This window comes from Notothenia coriiceps, unplaced genomic scaffold (genome assembly GCF_000735185.1).
Source record: "Notothenia coriiceps isolate Sejong01 unplaced genomic scaffold, NC01 NC01_scaffold00035455, whole genome shotgun sequence".
NCBI lineage: Eukaryota > Metazoa > Chordata > Actinopteri > Perciformes > Nototheniidae > Notothenia > Notothenia coriiceps.
Window position 1 is genome coordinate 198,551 of NW_011368156.1, and position 22,317 is coordinate 220,867.

The 22,317-nt window shown below is 41.1% G+C and overlaps 2 protein-coding genes across 2 annotated transcripts; one reads left to right on the plus strand and one right to left on the minus strand.

Moving 5' to 3' along the window:
* Nucleotides 1-731: 731 nt before the first annotated feature.
* On the plus strand, nt 732-21,256 carry LOC104962930 (phosphatidate phosphatase LPIN2-like). Its single transcript, XM_010791443.1, has 12 exons — nt 732-1,368; nt 4,437-4,637; nt 8,679-8,774; nt 9,312-9,676; nt 9,741-9,750; nt 10,917-11,009; nt 11,113-11,205; nt 11,316-11,398; nt 11,731-11,878; nt 13,617-13,765; nt 20,045-20,131; nt 21,062-21,256. The coding sequence occupies exons 1-12, from the start codon at nt 1,255-1,257 to the stop codon at nt 21,234-21,236; spliced, it is 1,614 nt and encodes a 537-aa protein (XP_010789745.1). The 5' UTR covers nt 732-1,254; the 3' UTR covers nt 21,237-21,256.
* Nucleotides 14,870-17,780, minus strand: LOC104962925 (phosphatidate phosphatase LPIN2-like). The gene is made up of 6 exons (XM_010791438.1): nt 17,667-17,780; nt 17,445-17,571; nt 15,946-16,288; nt 15,758-15,857; nt 15,427-15,614; nt 14,870-14,976 (listed from the first exon to the last, which is right to left on the minus strand). The coding sequence occupies exons 1-6, from the start codon at nt 17,753-17,755 to the stop codon at nt 14,879-14,881; spliced, it is 945 nt and encodes a 314-aa protein (XP_010789740.1). The 5' UTR covers nt 17,756-17,780; the 3' UTR covers nt 14,870-14,878.
* Nucleotides 21,257-22,317: the final 1,061 nt, after the last annotated feature.

Here is a 22,317-nt window from a genome sequence, read left to right on the forward strand (position 1 = left end):
TCCCTCAACACAAATTAGCTCTGTATCATTTTCACATGAAGAGCATAATAATGATAGTGACTAGGACCATAATAGTCATGCCTGGTTCTGAATGGTACGAGTACATCATGTATTTATTAAAGAAAAGGGCTTTCGACATTGTTTCCCCCTTAGTGTTTTCAGTTACTGCTGAGTTATTTATGACTTGGCACACAGAAGATTTCCCCCTTAAAGGAAAATCTTATTCTATTTATGCATGACATGTCAAACATTCAAAGAGAGCAGATCCTAACACAGAGGGAGGATGTGCCCACAGTCCCACACCCAGTAGGCCCATGTGTTTTGTTTGGTAGTGTTTACAAAAGGCTTAGCAGATGGCAGAGTGAGGCCTTTTTGGAAGAGCCTCATGCTTGCATTATGTTTATCTCAGGCATTCACTTAGAAGCTAAATGAGGCAGGCGGATGCTGGAAGTCGAACTAAAGGAAACCTCCAGATGACAAAAACATGTTTGAACTCATCAATGCTTGGACTACAGTCTCCGCAGTGTACCAATTCCATCTGTGTATTCTATCTATATTGAGCACTTTGGCTAATAATAGCTTTATTGATATTTGATACAGTCTAACCCTCAGAGAGATTATCTCTTTGGTATTTATAGAACTTTCAACTTTTCACTTTTTTTTTTAAACATGACCCAGATGTCAACAAGTTCAAGGGCAATGAGCAACAAAGGAAAGCATGTTAAAGTCCGATGTACAGATATCCTATTGGTCGACTTCTGCAGACTCTATCTATGTCATTTGATTAGTCATGCTCAATAAAAAGCACATGCAGTAAAGATCGTACCGTACATGTGACTGACTGACAGGACATGAACATCATGCTTTTATCCTGAGCATGTACTCTTATCAGGGGAAAAACATTGCTTAGCCGTTCACAGGAATTAGCTGTCCCTTATCAGCCATTGGCCACCACCTTAAAGGGGCCATCCTATTGGCTGATCCCTTAGTGTCCTGTCACGTGACTGGAAGAGCACAACTTGCAAAAAATAGCCAAGATGTCAAAGTTTATGGCGGTGTTGCGTAATCACGCCAGATAGCGGTGAACTTGTATTTACCCTTCGGTTACTTCAACGTGATTAGATGGGCCACATTATGAGATTGGATTCAGGATGGCAGGGAGGCATTGTGATCATAATCTGAGGGGAGAAAACATTGATCCCAGTGGAGTATCCTGAGGTGGGGAGAGTAAGAGCTGGTGCTCTACTCACTGTAATGAAGAGACAGCGATCCTGGGGGGACAGGGAGCTCCTGGGGGGGAACACAAACGACAACACAGACTACAGTGAACAGAATGAGTCCTTGTCTCTGAGGTCGTCTTGGTCCCTGGTGAGTCAACTGACCGCCGGTCATTTAGTCGGCTACAGCTTTGGCGTGATGCCGCAGGGCCTGCTGATCCGTTATTCATTCTGTATTGTGTGGTTTGGCAGGTTGTCTGGAGTTATTGGTTTACTATTGTAGGCAAGGGTGTGATACCAACCTGACCACAGTGAGTCAGATGAATGCCTGTTTTATTAATTGCTTCATTCAAGACTGTGTTCAACAACTGTGAAAGAATAGGTTGAAGAGGTTGTAGTTGATATGGTCTCAATCCAAAAAATCTGGTTTTGTCACAAAGCCTACAAAGTCTCGTCTATTATGCTAGCAATTTATTCTCAACAATTTCAAACCTGTCCTATAATGATTTGTTTTTGGGTGTAGCTACTTGCTTGAAATGTAACTTTTGAGTAGAATTTTAAATGAAGGAAAAGACAATGGCATGTTTGTCACACGTGAATGTGTTTTAGATAACTGAATACTGGCACCTTTCCAGATAGCTCCTGTGTAAGGGTCATCAGTCACAGTCTTTGAATGTAGAATTTTCCTTATTATGTATCGATGTCTTTACAAAGGTTTAGATGCCATGTTTCTCTGCACTTGGTGTTAACACTGGCAGTCCAGGAGGCTTTGCACCTGCAATGCAACTTTCTGTGGTGTAAAATGAAAGTGTAAAGCGTAACTCCCCAAACGTGTGGTGTTAGCTTGATAGCAACAAGACCGCTTTTGGTTTCAAGAGACAGATGAAATCCAGATAGAGAAACAATAGAATTGAAAAACAACATGATACAATTGGACACTTTACCCCTGACAGAGGCACAGTGAATTTAAAACACCCCCAGGGCATTCAAAGAAACCACGTGGCTAGATACATACATATTATATATATTATTATTATTGTTACTATTATAATAATTCACAACTCATTCATTCTGGCTCCAGCAACCCCAAGCGTCTCTTCTCCGCCATCAGCGAACTTCTCAAACCCTGTGACAACGCCACCTCATCCTTCACCACCGAACAGTGCAACTCCTTCCTCTCGTCTTTCCAAACCAAAATCAGCAACATTTACAGCAATCTGACCCCCTCATCAGCACTCCCTTCCTGACTTCCCCCCCTTCACCTCAGAGCCCCTGCCCCACTTCTCCCCTGTGACCCCCATGCAACTGTCCCACTTCATGACTGGAATTAACTCCACCTGCACACTTGACCCTCTACATGTGTTAAAGAGAGCTGCCATCTCCCAGCTCATCGTCATCATCATGAACTCCTCCCTCAGATCTGGATCAGTTCCCCCCCTCTCTCAAACTGGCTGCTGTCACACCCATTCTCAAAAGACCTGGACTCACAACTGACATCATGTCCAACTTCCGGCCCATCTCAAATCTCCCCTTTCTGTCAAACGTGTCATTGCCTCACAACTAAAATCCCACCTCAGCTCCAATGACCTCTTTGAGCCATTTCAATCCGGTTTCCGATCCAAACACAGCACCGAAACAGCTCTTCTCAAAATCACAAACGACCTCCTCTGACTCCGGCAACCTGAACATCCTCATCCTCCTCGACCTCACCGCAGCATTCGACACCATTGTATTATTTGACTTTAACTATATATATTTATTTGTTGTTCTTTTCTTTTCACTATATCTGTAAAGCGTCTTTGAGCACCTGTAAAAGCGCTAACAAAATAAATCTATTATTATTATTATTATTAAATAGTTTGGCTTTCGTAACATTTCTGTTAGTTTAGAACTCATTTTGTCCGCACATGCAGTTGTAGTAAAAATAAAACGTAGGGATAATGGATTTTTTGTGTTTTAGAGACGTTTTCCATTGTGTCTGGTTACTTCTCTTCAGATTGTAGTTTCATGTTATCTTCCAGAGGAGTGTCATTGTAGTGAATGTCAATAAAGGGCCTCAACTTTTCTTTGTCTACACATGAGGGTTGATGTTCTTTGAGAGAGGTCATTGTTGTTGACAGGCCTCGTATCAAACCATATAAACCTTTTATAGCGTTCTTTGAACTGTCAGTGATAGCTATGATCTCATAAATATTGCACATTGTGTGTGGTTAGAGTGGTTGATATCTGAGTGTACTTATTAATATTTTATTGCTATCTAATCATTAACACTCTAGTAAAACAAATCATGCCAATTTCCCATATTCTATGATGCCACCCTAGCACAAATGTGCCTATTCTCTACCCTACAAGCCCCCCCCATCACCCAATGTACTCATGGCTTGACTCCGAACAAAAGGTCAGTGTGAGATAGGAGCGTTTGCAGGTTGCATAAAGTCATGAAGTCAGCAGGGGAACATGTTTACAAGCCCAACTCGACTAGACCCTGACCTGAAAAAACCCAAATCATGTTTTGCTAATGTCACAGCGAAGTAATGAAGGCAAATAGTCTTAAGTTCAGTAATGAGGCCAGAGGAAGGAAGGAAAGTTTGTCTGATTAACTGTGGCCTGTTAGTCATTTTCTCTCTGGTTAAGTAGCATAAACAGATTGCTTGTGAAGGAATTTACAGTCTTAGAAACTCCTACCGAGAAACAAATAGTGCTTTGAGAAAATTTTCCGGGTTAATCCAAGTCCATTTATAATTAGCCCCAGAGCTACGGCTTTTAGTGTTGTATTTAATAAACATAGCTCAGAGGTAGGAATATAAACAGGAAGTCAGCTGCTTTCATTGCATCAGGGCAGTGGGATCTCTGTGTTAGGTTTTCTCTTCTCATTGTTTTAGCCCGGCAGTCAGCCCCCCCCCTCTCCCCTCTAATGTGGTTCATGTGGGACAGCGGCCAGTAACAGGGTAGCAGTGGCACAGTCTGTATCCAGGTCAGGAGATAACAGACAACAGAGGGCAGAGAGAGCTGGGAAATAAAAGCTAAAGACAAATGAGACTTTCCAAAAACGATACTTAAAAGAAGAGACAACAGTGAGTAGATTGTGAGAGAGCTAAGTCAAGTGGGAAATGATACGGCTTTACAAATTGTGCTCCCCGGGACGCTTGCTGAGCAATACTTCCTCTCATCCTGTGTTTTCCTTAACTCAGATAATATTCTGTTGTTTTCCTCCTCCAGGCGGACACCATGAACTACGTGGGCCAGCTGGCAGGACAGGTGCTGGTAACCGTCAAAGAACTGTACAAGGGCATTAATCAGGCCACATTATCGGGCTGCATCGATGTTGTGGTTGTCCGCCAGAGAGATGGCACTTACCAGTGCTCGCCATTCCACGTGCGCTTTGGCAAGCTGGGGGTACTGCGCTCCAAAGAGAAAGTGGTGAGTTATAACTCAATTATTTTATTTGATCTGTTTGTTTTGTCTTCTCTCACTGACAGGTTGAAATCATGTAGTCATTGAAATGATCGAGCTCCATTTCAAGACACTTCCACACTTATAAACGTACAATTCAGGCAGTGATAGTGTGCCAACTACTACGTGTTTTGTTTTCCTTTAAAGAAGCAGGCACTTATCGAACAATGGTTACTTTAATGAACAAGTTGGAGCTTCATTGTCAGCGTTAACAGGCTTCAAGAGAACATTCAGTTTCAGTGGCTAGTAAGTTTGTGTGCAAACTAAGCCAGATCATATTCGGTTTTGTTTTAGGTTTTACATTTAAGGATACTGACTCCTAATTTAAAGCCTGTACACCCTACAAATATCTGTTTACACATATTAAAAAGAAAAGAAGGGAAACTAAGGAGTTAGGACTTGAGGGTTGTCGCTGTTCTTGCTTAAATGAATTACTTGCAAAATGTGTTGCTTGACACATTTTGCGACTCTGGCTAGATGTTATGAAATTCCATACTGGTCCACCACCAGTGTGGTCTCTCCTATTTGCCTGATTGGATCAATTGAGGACAGTGTAGGCTTGTGTTGACTTCTCCCTGAGTCACCGTATCTTAACCCCTAGATTCCACCGGGTCCGTCTGCGGCACGTTACGGCAGCGCCGCGGTTTTGGTCCGGCGTCATACCCTACCGGGCGCGTTTCAGAAGCATTTCAGAAGCGGAGCGTCTTGCCTCCCGGCTCGCAGTTGTTGTTGATTTGGGCATATTTCCTGGACAGACTACTTTGTACAGGCAAAGTTAATAATAATTGTAATATCCCAGTTATAAACGACATGAATCAAAGATGTGTTGCTGTATTTTAGTGGTAAAAAAATGCATTCATCATCATAATTATTCTATATATATAATTTACACAGTGCCTGTAAACCGGAGGAGAACGCTGGCATTTCTCCTCCTACTTGAAAGACTACGGAGGGATAGGGTCTGCAAAATTAGCTTCTGGGACGCTTCTGAGCCGTAACGCGCCGCGTGTGGTGGAATAGCACCCATTGACTAGAGTGGCCGCGATCGCCGTGAGCACCGCGGCGCAGTCGTAACGCGCCGCAGACGGACCCGGTGGAATCTAGGGGTAAGACTTCCCTGCAACTGGACTGTGGTGATGAGCATAATACATATATATTTAGCAAAGGGATCACAAACTATAAAACAATTTCTTTGCAAAAGTTATAAAAAAATGATTTTGTTTTTGTGTCTGGTAGTGTAACGTTGTGTTTAACAGGGTTATGTTTCTCTTATCATTGTTATTGGTATGTTGAAACTGGTGACCTTCCACCAAAAATACATGTTTGTTTATGTTGGTTTAAAAATACTTACCCATGTTTACGGAGGTCTTTTTTTAGCAAGCTAGACTTCAGATTTGTTTAGTTTTCTTTGGATTTCTTTCACATTTCCAATTCAAAAGTTGTAGAGAAATCATCTGCATGCATCACTTATGTAAGTTTAGCAGTCAGGTTACCCGTTATCATGTCATAGGGTTTCTACCAAAATGAAATGCTCATCAATAAACCATTCAGGGAAATGTTTGGCTCTGTTTGCGGAACATAGATAGCGTTGGATGTTCTCTTCTATTCTCCCTCCTTAAAAGTAGTTGTTACTATATGTTCTTGCCTGAAGATAAGATCCAATTAATCATGGTTCAGGAACAATGGTCCTATTTTTAGTGCTTAATTCTCACTTGAGAAAACGACTCCTTTGTGTTGGCCTATTTGATGGGTGAGGTACTGTAGAGCAAGTTGAGCCGACTTTGGTAGTACATTTAATACATGTTTTATGTTTCAGTATTTATATGCAACTGTGACTGAAAGAATATTGCTTTTATTTTACTTTTTAATAGTTATTTCATTTTATTTATTTTTTGTTATTTTTTTGTAAGAAGGGACAGGTCAAATACGATTTTCTTCTCCTGCTCCTTTCCACCATTTGCTTTAAAAAAATAGTATAAGTGTACATGTTTTGTAAAGTGTACATGTTTTGTTTTAAAATAACCACCATGTGTGGAATAAACAAATAAATAAAGGTGAATATAGAAGTAAATATATTAAGTTTAATAAATAAATGCAAACAACACAATAGAAAATGACAGCACACAATATCAACCTTAGGATGATAGGGCAGATAATAAATACTACTAATATTTTTGGTTATATTTTTAAATGACCACAATCTTATTTGTGATAAATAAAATGAAGGTCAATCAGTTCAATCAACTTATATAACAAAAAATCTTGGTAGTCAGTCAGTAATAAGTGATGGCTAGAATTCCACTGCATTCAAAATGTAATATTTCTTCTTCCATCCCATAAACGTTGAACTTTTCCATGACTTCTATTCTTAGCACAGTAACGGTGCGCCCTGACTTCATTAAAAGAAAGCCTGTTTACATGGATGTGAGTGGGTGATGATCTGCGGGGGTTGAATCTCTCTCACCAACTACCCAGAATGCTGATGGGCTCATAGGGAGGAATGAATGAATGAGTTTCTATGGCAACAGCTCTACAACTTGAGTGTGTGGGAGGGGGAGGAAACGTGAGGAAGAAGGCTTCGACAACAAGAGCTGTTGTGTAACAGTTGTGCACACGTTCCTGAGATACAGTAACTCATCAGATCCTCGAGGGCTGCTGCTAAATATATATGTTTTGGAGAAGTTACTGGACCAAATAGTGTTATGATATTTGTCCCTGACGCGCAGATATTTAAATATTTACAGAGTGGGAATTAGGCTTTGGTTGCCAGCTAAATCTAATTAAATGTTGGCTGTGCGTGTACATTAGTCACTTCGGTTGGCAATCAGAAATGTTTTTAAAGTGATTTTTGATTCCAAAAACATTTGGGAAAAGAATTAAAAAGAAAGTAGAAACTTCAAAACTACATTGGCTGTCAGAAAAAAACAACTTGGTGGTACCATGGGTTAATTTCCAACATCTGCCAGCATCCATTGCCTCCAGTAATTCCAGTTACCCAGCGTGGTGTTGGCAAATCCCCAACTCAGCCAAGTGAAGGTAACCTGTCCTCGGCTGTGAAAGGCTGAAGAGGACTGTCATTTATTCCGCCTCATTATTAATTGGGTATTAAAATTCTCACCGTACATAAATTGCCCTTAGCAACCCCGAGGATGTGAAATTAAATCTTGAGGCTGCTGAGAAACCACACCAGCAATAAAGCACATCAGCAAATATACAACATGGATCACTAGAGCAAAAATGAAAAACAGATTGGTAGATGTTGAGAATGAATATTAATGATTTGGTTTCAGGTTGTCAGACTGGGCTTATCATTAGTGAGTCACATTATTCCTCCACGAGTCTCTGCCAGACGTGATCTGGTTTTTGCTTTTGTGGTGTCAAGTTTCTGAATGGCCTCAGGTCAGCTGGGGGCTTGCCCGGCAAACATGAATGGCCCTGCTGGCAGGCTCAGAGCACCCATACACACATATAGTTATTGGGTCTTAGAAAGCCCCGGGAGAAAGATGGGGCTGTAAGCAGCTACGGGCTTTCTATGTGACCTGACATTGAATGCTGTAAGTACAGTAAAACATGACCTAATTAATTGTTTTACTTAATTAAAAAGGCATAATCAACACCCTTTACAGTCTCCTTTTTATGTTTTTCTTTTTAAAATCAGTTTATTTTGATATGCATTAGCTTGTCTTAAACTATTCCCGTTCCCTTATCCTCGAATTATTCCCCAAGAAGCTCTGATCCGATCCTCTTTATGGTCCTTTTGGGTCAAAGGAATTTCGAAAAAAACGCTTTTATGTTTCTGGCTCCTTCTGATGGTTCTCATCATTATGCTTTTTAAAACATGTTCTGTTGTCTAATCTTCAAACAAATGTTTTCTGTATCCTTATCATAGTTCCTTTTTTATATATCGATTATTTTAGTTTTGAACGTGTCTAGTCTATGGTTGTGACTCTTCTACTGTTTGATTGTTCTTTTTGTTTGTTTGACTTAACTTTTGCTTAATTCTTCCAGATTGACATCGAAGTGAATGGAGAGCCAGTAGAGCTGCACATGAAGCTTGGTGACAACGGAGAGGCCTTTTTTGTAAAGGAAGCCGAGGAACTGAATGTGAGCATACAAACACATACTCAGATTAATTAACACCATTGGGAAAAATGAAATGAAATAGAAAAGCTGTTGCACAACATTTAATTTGGATGCCTTTGTTCTGTATAATTCATAGAAGCCAAACTATTTATTATATACATCATGTCAAAAGTTTTGTTGTGTTGTTGTTATAGTAGACACCGTTTTAGTATGAGACAGTCTTGTGTTTCAGCCTGGAAGCCAATGTCATTCTCCTTTGACATATTATTCAGTGAAATGTTAAATCAATACCGTAACAGATTATTTTGAGAAAAGTCCACACTTAGTAAACAGCCCTTCCAGTTTCAGCATGGAAAACAGAAAGGCCTTCAGGGACGTGCAAGTGTGAGGAAGTGTTTTTTTGAGGAAATAATTGCACCACTGTTTTGTAGTTGCTACATCTGACAGTCGACCTGTACCAGCCAATAGGAATCCTTAATGCTGCTTTTGTTTACACTTGTTTACATCTTAAGCCCCAAGCTCTCCTATTTGTCATAATTCTCCTCGATGCCTCCACAGATTGTCCCCGCCCACCTGGCCACCTCCCCGATCCCCACGGAGAGTCACCTGTTCTGGATCTCGGAGGTGGAGCACAGAGCCCCAAAAGGTCTGGAGGATGACCCCGCAGACCCAGAAGACCCCCCCGAGCCTCCTGCACCCAGTACCGGGTCCACAAAAAAGAAGAAGAAGCGGAGGAAGAAGCACAAAGGAGACCCCCGAAGAGAGGAGCTGACCCCGCCCATGTCGGTCACTACTGGAAACGCTATCGCTGCTAACATACCTGCTGCTGCTACGACTGCTCCTATGTCCAGCGCTGGGCAAAATGAGGAGATCTTTGAGATGGACCTGAGCTCTGACGAGGGGGGATCAGCACATGTCTCAAGGTAGGTTCAGGGTCAATGCTCACTGTTATAGAAGAGTTGATTATTATATTTGTGCTTCACCTAGTGTAAAACACGTCAGATATCATTTCATTTAGTCTTAGTCCTGTGTCTAATGTCTTTGTTAGCTATCATAATCCACCTTATCCTTTTATGTTGTCTTTTTTAATCAAGTTGACAAGAATTCCAGGCATTTAATGGCACATTTCCACTGCAGCGGGGTAGCCCCGTTTAAGCGTCCCTAAGCGTCCTCGCTCAGGCCTCGGACTGCCTCGTTGGCCGTCCGAGGCCGTGGTGCATTTCCATTACAGTTTAGGACCTGGGGTAGCAACGCAGTGTAGGCGGGGCGATCGGCTTTTTTTTTTAGATGTAGGAACGTCGTCACCTCCTCGGTCGACCACGGTGTGCTTTTCTTTGACGTTGCCATTTTTGTAGCTCCTCCGTTTACAAAAATGCTGTGTATAAAAATGCTGCAAGCTTGCTTCTAGATATATATGCGACGCTAGGGATGATCTCGCGCGCGATCTTGTGACGATTCTCTCTGCCAATCAGCAGTCGAGAGTGTTGACGTCACTAGTTCAGCCCTGGCCCTGGCCTGATAGCACCACGATTTTATGGGGCCGGAAAAAGAGGGAAAAAGTACCCGCTAGCCGGTGCTACGCTATATGGAAAGGCCACCAAAAACTGGCCTGGCCGCTTGAGGACGATTTAAGGACGCTTAAACGGGGCTACCCGCTGCAGTGGAAATGCGCCATAACTGTACTGAGTATCACTATACTCGATCCGTCCCCCTGCCCGATCTGTACTGCTCATGTGCGAGAGCAGGGTGTTCTGCAACCAAGCAAAACAAAANATCTGATGGATTTGGACATAAACACGAGTGAAGTATAACCGGACGCGAGAGAGAGAGAGACCAGCACCTGCAGCTCTGCCCGCTGTGAGGGACCGGTGAGCGGAGAAAAACACACCTTTAGACGTCAACTAACACATTTAGCTATGGCACTGTCGTGTATGTATGTATATATATATATATACATTGAATTATTCAATTTGATAATATGTAATCAAAAATTTTTTTTAATAAAGATATTCATAACTCATATTTGAATACATGAATAATTATTCGAATACCTGAATAATTTTGAATATTCGATTAATCGTTCCCATCCCTACTAGAGATATCTTAAGTATTATTATATAAATAATATTAAAAGTTCATGTCCTATATAAATATTGAACAAAGCTTAATTGTCTCTGCTTTTTCAGATATTATAACTGGACATTAGCTGCACCCTTGATTCTGAGTCTACAAGCATTTCAGAAGAACTTACCAAAGGTACTGTGATCCCTGTATCCAGTTCAATGTATTGTCATTACTAATGGATTATTGTAAATCTGCAACTTGCTCCTCGCTAACGGTCTTTATTGGTTTATTCCAGGCTACAGAGGAGGCTTGGATGAAGGAGAAAATGCCAAAGAAGTCGGGCCGCTGGTGGTTCTGGAGAAAAAGGGCAGACAGTTCAATCAAGCAGGTGTGTAATGCTTTCAAAAACAAAACTTGCACTGCAGAAAGTCACATCCATAAGTACAGTTTTTTTTTTAAATATTCACTTTATGTCCTCTGATATTTTAATTCTTCCAGTCGGAGACTAAGCTTGAAACAAAGGAGGACTCTCATCCGGAGGAAGAAGGAGCCTCCATGTCTCAGGAGAAACTGCCCCTGCCGTAAGTGGAACCAAAGGTTTATTGTTACTCAGTCAAGTGAGTTCAATGACTTGATGAACTCCAGCATGAGATTGTAAAAAAACATCCACAGCTTATAAATCAGTTTTATGACAAGTCGTCATGATCACGTTGTATTGTGCGACATTGAATTGTAATCTGCTTCAAATCTTAAACAGTTTAGAAGCTGCAAAATAGTTAAGTAGGATCAAAGCATGCATTTTGTTTACACTTAGAGTAGACATAGAGTGGTTACTTCACCCACAGCCAACATGTTTTAAAGCTACATATAGATGCAGGAATTTGATAACGCAAATTGTTTTTGTTTCCCGCAGGCCTAAAGCCGGAGACTCCTCCAGTGATGAAGAGGCCAAGGAGGTGAGCGCTGCTTCCTGTCAGGAGAGACTGCAGCCAGTCGATGTTCAGCACCACCCGAGCCCCCCCACTTACAGGAAGTCACTACGCCTGTCCTCTGACCAGATAGTGAGTACATTCTTACACAAATGTTGTCCTTCCTCAAAATCACCGCGCCAACTTCTTTAAAAGTATAGCACCCTACTGCTTAACTGTTTTATAATATTACTATCCCTCTGAATCTCAACACCCTACCAGCGGCTTTGAAATAATGATCAGTGATGCAAATTAGTCGCTTTTCGGCGCCTCCCGCTTTTTTAACGCTGCTTTGGGTGACTTGTGTAATTCGTGGAGAACCGAAGAGTTTTCGTTTTTTGGGGGGGGGGTCGTCCGTTAGTCCGACCGACTGACGGACTACTTCTCACTTCAAAAAAGAAGAAGAAATCTAGATCGCAAAATAATTAAACAAGCGAGTACCTGTTTTTCCTGGCCAAGGACAGGTTCCTTGAACACAACACGAGCGTAACGTGTCTTCACGTGGTTATTTCTAAAGGAGTGTAGACTAGAGTGCTTACGGAGAGCACCGGAACGCCGCTCCAGCTCTTCAAATATTGCAGTACCCATAAGGAGCCGTACACATGCCGCAGTGTTTGCGTGGCTGTGTCTTTATTTGTAAGCACAGTGGCGATCTGTTATTAGCATCTGGTTAGCTAGCTATGCTAACGAATTTAAAGAGCTTTTCTAAAACCAGGTGGAAGAGAGCTCTCTCCTGAGAGGCTCAAATAACCTCAGCTCAGTGAGGTTAAGGCACACCTTGATATGATCATTATAATCATTAGTGGACACAACTTTCTCAGTGAGGTACTCAGATGAGTACCTGGAGTAAGTGTTTGGTACTCCAACTTCCGGCTCCCCTCAAAGTTCCCATGAAGCCCTCTGTGTCGAATGTCAANAGCGTTTGTCAGATGGTATATCAGATGGTATATTACGCTGTTTTTTTCCTGCTTCGAATAGTTCTCTCTTTTTTCACCATACCTGTGTTTGCATCACTGAATTATAGTACACCATTTTCCAGAAGTAGAAACATTCCAAAATTGTTCAAATGATTGTCAGGTCATGTACAAATAACATGAAAATGTGTGTCCTCCCAGTGCAACTGCTAGGCCTTGAAAGACTTGGCTGTGGGCCAACAGTCATGGGACATAAAGTCAGTGGAACCTCTGAAATGTAGGCTGCTTGGGAGAGAGGAGAGTTCAAGAGTGATTGTAAAAACTAAAATAGTTCAGTAACAATCGTATGTAGAGCTTCCATTTACGTGAACAACACTGTTAAAAAGTATTAATTAGAGATTACATTTTTAGCAAAAGCGATTATTCACATTAACATTAAAAGTGTGTCCTTTTTTACTTTTTATGTATAAGTTTGTAACTGTTTGAGTTCCATACTTCGAGCCATGATTGCTTTATTTCCTTAAAGTTGCAGTGTTAATTCTTTGTAAAATGAGGCCACAGAGAGTACAATGTGACGGCGCTCTAAAACTGCTTTGGGTTCAGAGAGTTCAATTGTTCTTTATATTGAATCCTTCTCCCTTGTATCTGGTTTTCAGAAAAGGTGATTGATTATTAACTGAAGTGTCGAGTACTGAATGAGATAAATGGTTATTTTGAAGTGTAGAGCTCCCCCTGCTGCCTCTCTTTGACCTGCAAAGTGTTTGTTCTGCTTCCAGTCAGTAGGGGGCTCTAAAGACCTGTCAACGTTGATTGTAATGTGGCAAACAAATCATACTGGGGAGAAATGTCTGCACTGTTGGGACACAGAAAATGAAATTGCCTCCAGATGCCTTTCACTGTCTTCCTTGTGTTTCCAGGCCAGTCTGAAACTGAAGGAGGGACCTAACGATGTGATGTTCAGCATCACCACCCAGTACCAGGGCACATGCCGCTGCGAGGGCACCATCTATCTGTGGAACTGGGACGATAAAGTCATTATCTCTGACATCGATGGCACCATCACCAAGTACGTACCGCACAACAACAGTGTCATAACCCCTCTAATCAGAGTAACAATGCTGCACTTCAATTAGGCGTTATTCATATTTGATGAACCTGCATAGCACATTAATTTACATGTAATTACTGCACTCAAATGTGAGACAAACTAGGTTTTAGTGAGATTAACAAAACAACAAGTCTAACATCTTTACATATTCTGATTTAAGGGCAGTAATGAAATGTACTGCACTACATTGTCTTAGGCTTTTCAGTTGTTCACTCTCATCCTTAATTTTTACCACAAATTGATCAAGCATGTAACAGGGTGATTTAGAGTATCACCCTGTGCTACTTTTGCCATGAAAAAAGAGAACTGTGTGTAAGGCACCATCTGTGGAGGTGCAATGCTATTTAAAGCTACAAATTGAACACCTATGGCACCTACATAAGGCTTGCTATTTGACTAGTGTGATCACTGCAGTGATCACACTAGTCAAATAGCAAGCCTTATGTAGGTGCCATAGGTGTTCAATTTGTAGCTTTAAATAGCATTGCACCTCCACAGATGGTGCCTTACACANCATAGTCCGGTAATTATTTACACTCTAAGAAGAGTCCTACACAACAGACATGGCGTCAAAAAGGAGTAATGTGTGGAAATATTTCGACCAGGTTAGTGAGTGCGGTGTGGAGGTCAAACTATGCCAAATTAAACTTATATATACATGCTATACCTTGCTATACCCGCAACCTCCGTTCCAGCTGAGAGGGTCTTCTCTACAGCTGGGTTGATTGTGAATCGCCTCCGCACATGAAAGCTGTAGGCCTATAGCTGTCAAACTGTGATCACCAGTTCAATACATTTGAAAAATTCGACTTGATTTCTACACTTATTTGAACATGTATGTATTTATTTCCAAAAATTATTGAAAAGAAATTGGGTAAAAAAAAAATGTAAAAAAAAAAAATTTGAACATTTTTTTGAATTTTTTTTTTTTACCCAATTTCTTTTTTTATTGGATGTGTACATTTCAGTTAACCGGTTAACCGTTTTTTGGGGGGTTGAATATTCGAATATACATTTGCTTTCAAATTCCCATCCCTAATAGTACATTTTACGTGTGAAATAAATGTTTCCTTACCTATTTCCTATTTTCACTACCAGGTTGGGGTTATCGATAATTGCTGGGCTTTCAGCAAATTCACTATAGATGATGATATGCTCCATGAACCTCTCTGCAAACACAGAAGGGAGAGGAACATTAATTATAGACAGCAGATGAAAAGGTCAGTGGTGGAGAGCCATATCATTTTACTTAGAGCCACAGAAAAAGGTCAGAGACGTTTTCTTCCATCTGCCACATTAGTTAAGGGCTTCTAAGAAACACTTCCAGCAGGAAGTAAAATACTCAAGAGATAAATTTACTTTTGGGATTCAACCCCAGTGAAATAAATCCTTGTGGGCTCAAAGGGAAATGTTGGTGCAATCATTGTTAATGTTACACATAGAAAGAAGATTTCTGTGGCTGGAAGCATTCTAGTGACGCAAATACAGTGGGAAATTCCAATGTTACATAATGAATTTACCGGTAGTGTCTTCTACTCACTGAGGTTAACTTCCTACCCTGCATAAAAGTACTAAGTGCACTTTCATCTACATTTTTTATGAGTGCTATTCTGGTGTACCTTTGGATATTTCAGCATTTTCTGTGAGGCCTCCACACAGAGAAAGAGTGACGTCGGGGAGGTCACTCGCTGAGTCAGAAAGACACTCTGTGCCGCTGTCAGCCGCCGCGCTGCCCACCGACTGAGGAGACTGAGAGCCGGAGTGCATCTCAGAGTCCATCCACAGCTTTGTAGCTGCCTCAGACTCACTGCAGCAACACACGAGTACAAAACATCAATGTGCTGGTCAAGGGGAAGAATATTTATACTCTATTTAATTTTAGAATAAACCACGTTAATTAAAAACAGGTCATGCAGTGACGTTAATTAGGTGTTTCTAAATTAATCCCACCTCTTAGGGAAATATCGTGCAGCAACATCAGGTTCAAGTACATTCAGGTCATCTAGGTAGATATCCTCAGGACCCTGATGCTGGCTCCTCTTTGGGACACCTTGGATCAACAACAGAAGTATTTATCACTTAATCAGAACTAACCGGGAGACAATTGAAAAAAGGGAAATGGGAACCACCGTGTGTACCTTTCTTCTTAGAGGGCGAGTCGCTCAGTTGGCTGTTGGAAGGGGTGGAGGTTGCCACATTGGGTGGGAGGACATCCAGAGGATCTGCGGGGGTCAGGGGACTCTCAGAGGTTATGATGTCGATGGATTCCAGAGGCATCACGGGTGTTAAAGTGGTGATGGGGGTCCGTGGCTCGGGTTTGACGATGGTACACACTGAGGAGGAGGAGGAGGACGCGTCTCCCCTTTCAATCTCAGAGTCATCCTCCATGGCCTCAGAGCTGAGGATGACCCGGAAGTGGGTGCTCTCTGATGGGGTGATCCTCACTGTTTTTAGTAGTTCTGCTTTCTCCTTCTTGGGGACCTGGATTTTTGATATGGAAAAGAAAGTTACAAAAAGGAGGGGACACTGAGAAATATGTACCTCTGAATAAGCCTCATTCACCAATATCTTTATAAGCTTTTTCCTACATTTTTCCTGATAAAAGTATACATCAGATTAGGGCTGCTCGATTATGACAAAAATCATAATCTCGATTATTTGGGTCAATAATTGCGATTATTAAATGCGATTATTCATTGACTTTGAAAACATCCATTTATTGGAGAGAAAAAATGTGAGCAGTATGTTTTTAACAGTTGATTACCCTGAACTTTACGTATAATTCAACTGAAAACCCCCCAAAAAAAAAAAAAAAGTAATAATAATAATAAAATAATAATCGTTTTATTTCGATTACGTTGTTTTCGTAATCGTTGCAAGCCATCATCGTAATCGCGATTAAAATACGATTAATTGAGCAGCCCTACTGAGAGATATGTACCTCTGAATAAGCCTCATTCACCAATATCTTCATAAGTCTTTTCCTTCATTTGTTCCTCATAAAAGTATACATCAGATTTGTGACTTGTTATAATGATGCATCCCAGTGTCATTGTAAATTGAAAGCATATTCAAGCTGATAATAATTAGAAAACGGTAGCTCTAAAAATAGATGTAAAAAGGGCATGAAACCGTCCGCACACACACAAAGAAATGCCACAACAGAATCCTATAGGAGGGTGGAGCACTGGTCTCCAAACATAATTAAAAACACCTCAATAATTCTGCAGGATGTGAACGCCATCATAGTAGCCGCCGCAGTGGATATACAATCAAATAAATTAGATGAATACAAAAGGTTTGATCACTGAAATGGGATGAGGAATTCCCAATTAACAGAATTGAAGTGAATTAAAGAGTTTGGTGTTCATTTATAATTAAATACCATAATGCTTTGTAAAATAATTAGGACAAATAATATTAATGATAAAAAAGTGATTGTAATGTCAATTCTACAAATATTATACAACTGTAGAATTAAATATTTGTGCTGTTGAGTGTGCAAGAAATAATTCCAAATAAAAAATAACATTGTTGAATGTCTTAATCTTCATGAAAACTGCAAAAGAGGGTTCTTAAAAAAGCATTTCTGGCTGGTGAATGAGACCTGATGTTAGTGGAGAGAGACGCTTATTACCCTGGTGGTTTCTGGGAGCTCCCCCCAGGTCCACTGCATGTGGGACTCGGCTCTGAGCATGCTCTCTGAGGGCCGGACCATCAGCTCAGAGTCACTCTTTGGGGAAAAGGCCTGAGACAAGCCATGACTGAAGGGATAGATGAACAAATGCAAACAGTCAGTGAGATAGATTCTGTTTCTCTGCCACGCCCTGGCTGAGGCTCTGTTCACGTCAATACATACCTGTCATGTGACGGCCAGTCCCCATCAGACAGCGGATAACCATCAATGCTGTGTCTGGCTGCAGGTAGTTTGGGGTCAATGTCTCGCATTGTGGACAGTGAAGGTGACCTAAAGGGGAAACCAGTGTTCATTTGGTGAACAAACACTATGACTAAATGAACTATGTGAGTGAATAACCTTTTTATCTAAGTTATATCTAGTCTACAGCGACAGCACACAATGAGCACAGGACTCAAGAGTCACTTTCTTAAGATAAAGTTAAAAAGGACAACGACAAGGCTCGGGAGAAAAAGAACAAACAGATATTTTGCCAAAATAGATTGCCTGATATAATCTGATAACTAAAATGTCAACCATTTTCACTAAAACTATACCAAATACTAAGGGTGTTCTTTGACTAAGAAGACTTATGGCGCATTTCCACTGCAGCGGGTAGCCCCGTTTAAGCGTCCTTAAATCGTCCTCAAGCGGCCAGGCCAGTTTTTGGTGGCTTCCATATAGCCGTTGCACCGGCTCAGCGGGTACTTCATTTCCTCTTTGTCTCCGGCCCCCATAAAAATCGTGGTGCTATCAGGCCAGGGCCAAGGCTGAACTAGTGATGTCAACACTTCTCGACTGCTGATTGGTCAGAGAGAATACGTCACAAGGTCGCGCGCGACGATGCATCCCTAGCGTGCGCATAGATATATAGAAGCAAGCTTGCAGCATTTTTATACACAGGCATTTTTGTAACGGGGGAGGAGCTTACCAAAAAATTGTCAAACGTCAAAGGAAAGCACCACCGCGTGGTCGAGCCACGACGAGGCTGACGACGTCCTCACATTCCGTAAAAAAAAAAGCCGGGATCCGCCCGCCTACACTGGCGTTGCTACCCCAGGTTCCTAAACTGTTTAAAATGGAATGCACCACGGCCTTCGGCGGCCACGGGCGTCCAGCTGAGGGAGACGCTTAAGGGCGCTTTACGGAGCTAACCCCGCTGGAGTTGGAATGGGCAATTAAATGCCTGAGAATCTTCACTTGTTAAAAGACAAGATAATAAGGGATAAAGTGGTTTTATTGATACTAAACAAGACATTAGCCACCAGTGACTAAGGACTAATGGGAAGTGATTATCTGACGTGTTTACTAGGTGAAGCACAATTATTAATATCACTTTCTTAACAGGTGGCTTACCGAACCTTCCTTGGAGATGGTTGCTGATCCGCCCTGCGTCTCATTGTGTCTCATTGTTTTCTCACCAAGATCCTCAATGTTGCCCCCGGCTGGACATAGGTGTGTGTAGCTGTCTGTGATGTGTGTGATAGCGTTTCCAGACTAGTCCGAGGCNTAGTGAGATTAACAAAACAACAAGTCTAACATCTTTACATATTCTGATTTAAGGGCAGTAATGAAATGTACTGCACTACATTGTCTTAGGCTTTTTAGCTTTTCACTCTCATCCTTAATTTTTACCACAAATTGATCAAGCATGTAACAGGGTGATTTAGAGTATCACCCTGTGCTACTTTTGTATCAGCCTTTCTACACATTGTGAAGTATTTCTTGTCAAAAGACATGAAGCCATGAAAAAAGAGAACTGTGTGTAAGGCACCATCTGTGGAGGTGCAATGCTATTTAAAGCTGCAAATTGAACACCTATGGCACCTACATAAGGCTTGTTACTTGACTAGTGTGATCACTGCAGATGGAGACAAGGAGGTGAACGACATCAAATCGTTTTGATGATTAAATAAAAGAAAGAAAGGTTAAATAAGTTGAGCATTTCATTTCCCCTCTTAGACATATTTTTCAAGCTATTTTATTGCCACGGACAAATTTAAAGTCCTTCTCAAACAGCCGTTATTAATTCCGTAATCCACGTTGAGTTATGTTAACCTTTTTAATTATCTTGAAGCTAGCTCAATCTTTTGACGCAGGTCTGACATCGCCCACTCTGTGAGGTTTATAGGTGGTCAACATGAAACAGGTCTAGATTGACTGAAACTTATTATCTGTGTGACCCTTTGGGCCAACCTGTGACATGTGAGGGAAGAGCACAGGGACTATAATGAGCCCATTTACATTTCAGTCTGTAAGCACACACGGCCATAAGCTGCGGTTGAGACAGCGCCTGCCCTATGGGCCAGTAATCCTCATTAGTGGGGAACAGTCCATAATGTTCTCTGGGTATGATGGAATATATAAAGTTGTTATGTGACCTTCTATGAACGGTCTTAAGCACCAATCTGCTTTGCCTGGTCTGCTTTGTCACGCTCAGATTTCTCTGACTTTTACTCTACATCTGCTACGTTTTGCAGCCTTGTTCTCAGTGATGTAGGATGGGAATATCTCTGTGTTTGTGTGACTAATATCTAAATGTGTTTGTTTGAATGATTAAGGTCAGACGTGTTTGGACAGATCCTGCCACAGTTGGGGAAGGACTGGACCCACCAGGGCATTGCCAAGCTCTACCACTCAGTAGCTGAGTAAGTGCGCAACAACAACAACACTGATTAATCACAGAGGAGCGATGAGTGGTCGGTCAGTGGTTAGCACTGTCCGGCTTTGATTCCCTATAGTCTCTCTATGGACATGATATTACCTCCCTGTGTTTGCGTGGGGGGTTTTAAGGGTGATGAGTCAGGAAGTTCAACTTTATTCCACACAGAGATATTTTAGACACTAAAAAGATGGAACTCCATGTCAGTGTTTGACTTTTCTCGTTGTAGTTTCTTTGTGAGTTAAAATGACCTTAACCTGTCCTCAATGATTGAGTCACGCAGACAAAAGAAACTGGAAGCACACAAAATAGGTTGTAGTGACCTAAGTAGTAATAGTATATAGAAGAAACACTTTGATTGATTCGGTATTACTGCAGGGCGGCATGTGTGACGTCAGCTTAGTTAAATCATTGAAGGAAAAGATACAATGGCAGTTTAAGCTAATGTTGGGCTGTTTGCCTTATGGTTTAAAGAGAATAACTAATGTTTAAAAGAAACGTTTACACAAGAATGAAATTCAATATTTAAAACCCTTATCAAGCTACATCCCACTTTGAAAAAGCACGTTGCATTAACTTACAGGTGTTAAAAAGTTATAAATGGCAGCCCTTTGCTTTCGGCTACTTTCTGCCAGAAGTATCATTCAAATTTATATATATTCATAGAGAAAGTCGATTTTTTTATTAAATTGTGCTAAATTCCCGATCTGGACTGTCCTGGAGATTTTACGGAAAGTAGTTGTCTAATGGCAATCAGCTGGAATAGCTAATGATCGATGGTACAGTATGACATCAGCAGCACATTATGAAAGCATGTGATCTTATTAAAGTGCTATTCTTAGTAATGGCTAATGATGGTTGTGATATTGAGCTGTGTGTGAACAACTGTTAATGAGCACCGTCTCCTAATTGACAGGAACGGCTACAAGTTCCTGTACTGCTCAGCGCGAGCTATCGGTATGGCGGACATGACACGAGGTTACCTGCAGTGGGTCAATGACGGAGGCACCATTCTCCCCCGGGGACCCCTCATGCTTTCTCCCAGCAGCCTCTTCTCCGCCTTCCACAGGTACGAGAGCATTCAGTATTAATGACTACCAGTTTCAGTTTCATTAAGAAAGATCTGTCTTATCCTGAAGTCGTCTCACACATTAAATCCCCCTTATTACAAATCCTCACTTTCAGGGTGCAATCCTTTTTGTCAGCAAATTCAATTTCATATTAAGTTTCTCAGACTCCAAATCTTCTCTAAATCCTTATTCATTATAATAAGCCGGAGGTGTTAAGGCCACAGAAAAGTCAAACTGAATGTGAAGCTCAGAAGGTGTTAACCGTGTCGGTAACCTTGCCATCAGCCCCTAGTAAGTGTTTGTTATGCCTGCACTTCCTTTTAAATCTTTATTTCTGGTTTCCACTGTCGGCTTTACACTGTTGAGAGTTTTGTCCTCACAGACGGAGACAGCCGCCATGCAATGCCCTTGATGGACAATTGACATGTTTATTAAGACTAGCATCTAGCTGGGAATAACAACTGATAGTGGTACTGTACCTCAAAGAAAGGATTTTTGTATTAATAGCACAAATTATTTAGGAGATTATGCCAAAATATATCTCAGAATATAACAACATTTTATGTGATAAAATGTGTTGATGTCAATTTAATTAAAATACCATAACACTACGCATAAGGTGGCAGATGTAGCTTTGCACGTGCATGATTGTCATTCACTGAATAAAAGTGCCCATCTGCTGTCCTCTGGCTTGAATACCGAATACTAGGGCTGCTCGATTATGGCAAAAATCATAATCTCGATTATTTGGGTCAATAATTGTAATTGCGATTATTAAATGCGATTATTCATTAACTTTGAAAACATCCATTTATTGGAGAAATAAAATGTGAACAGTATGTTTTTAACAGTTGATTACCCTGAACTTTAAGTATAATTCAACTGAAAAAACAAAAAAAAAAAAAATAGAAAAAAAAAAAGGATACTACCGAATACACACACACACACACACACACACACACACACACACACACACACACACACACACACACACACACACACACACACACACACACAAGGGTTATGACCATTAACACAAACTAGCTGTTAAACAGTAATCACCCATTAGAGATAACTGGAAGTTTTCTCAAGAACAGTAAAT

What these genes read in the sequence shown, in the direction of transcription:
- LOC104962930 (XM_010791443.1), top strand. Translation starts at nt 1,255, where the DNA reads ATGAAGAGACAGCGATCCTGGGGGGACAGGGAGCTCCTGGGGGGGAAC. An exon ending in TGAGGTCGTCTTGGTCCCTG is followed by an intron (nt 1,369 to 4,436) that starts GTGAGTCAACTG and finishes TTCCTCCTCCAG; the next exon opens with GCGGACACCATGAACTACGT. An exon ending in CTCTACCACTCAGTAGCTGA is followed by an intron (nt 20,132 to 21,061) that starts GTAAGTGCGCAA and finishes CCTAATTGACAG; the next exon opens with GAACGGCTACAAGTTCCTGT.
- LOC104962925 (XM_010791438.1), bottom strand. Translation starts at nt 17,755, where the DNA reads ATGCGAGACATTGACCCCAAACTACCTGCAGCCAGACACAGCATTGAT. An exon ending in AGCTCCCAGAAACCACCAGG is followed by an intron (nt 16,289 to 17,444) that starts GTAATAAGCGTC and finishes TCAAAAATCCAG; the next exon opens with GTCCCCAAGAAGGAGAAAGC. An exon ending in AAATGCTGAAATATCCAAAG is followed by an intron (nt 14,977 to 15,426) that starts GTACACCAGAAT and finishes CTGTGTTTGCAG; the next exon opens with AGAGGTTCATGGAGCATATC.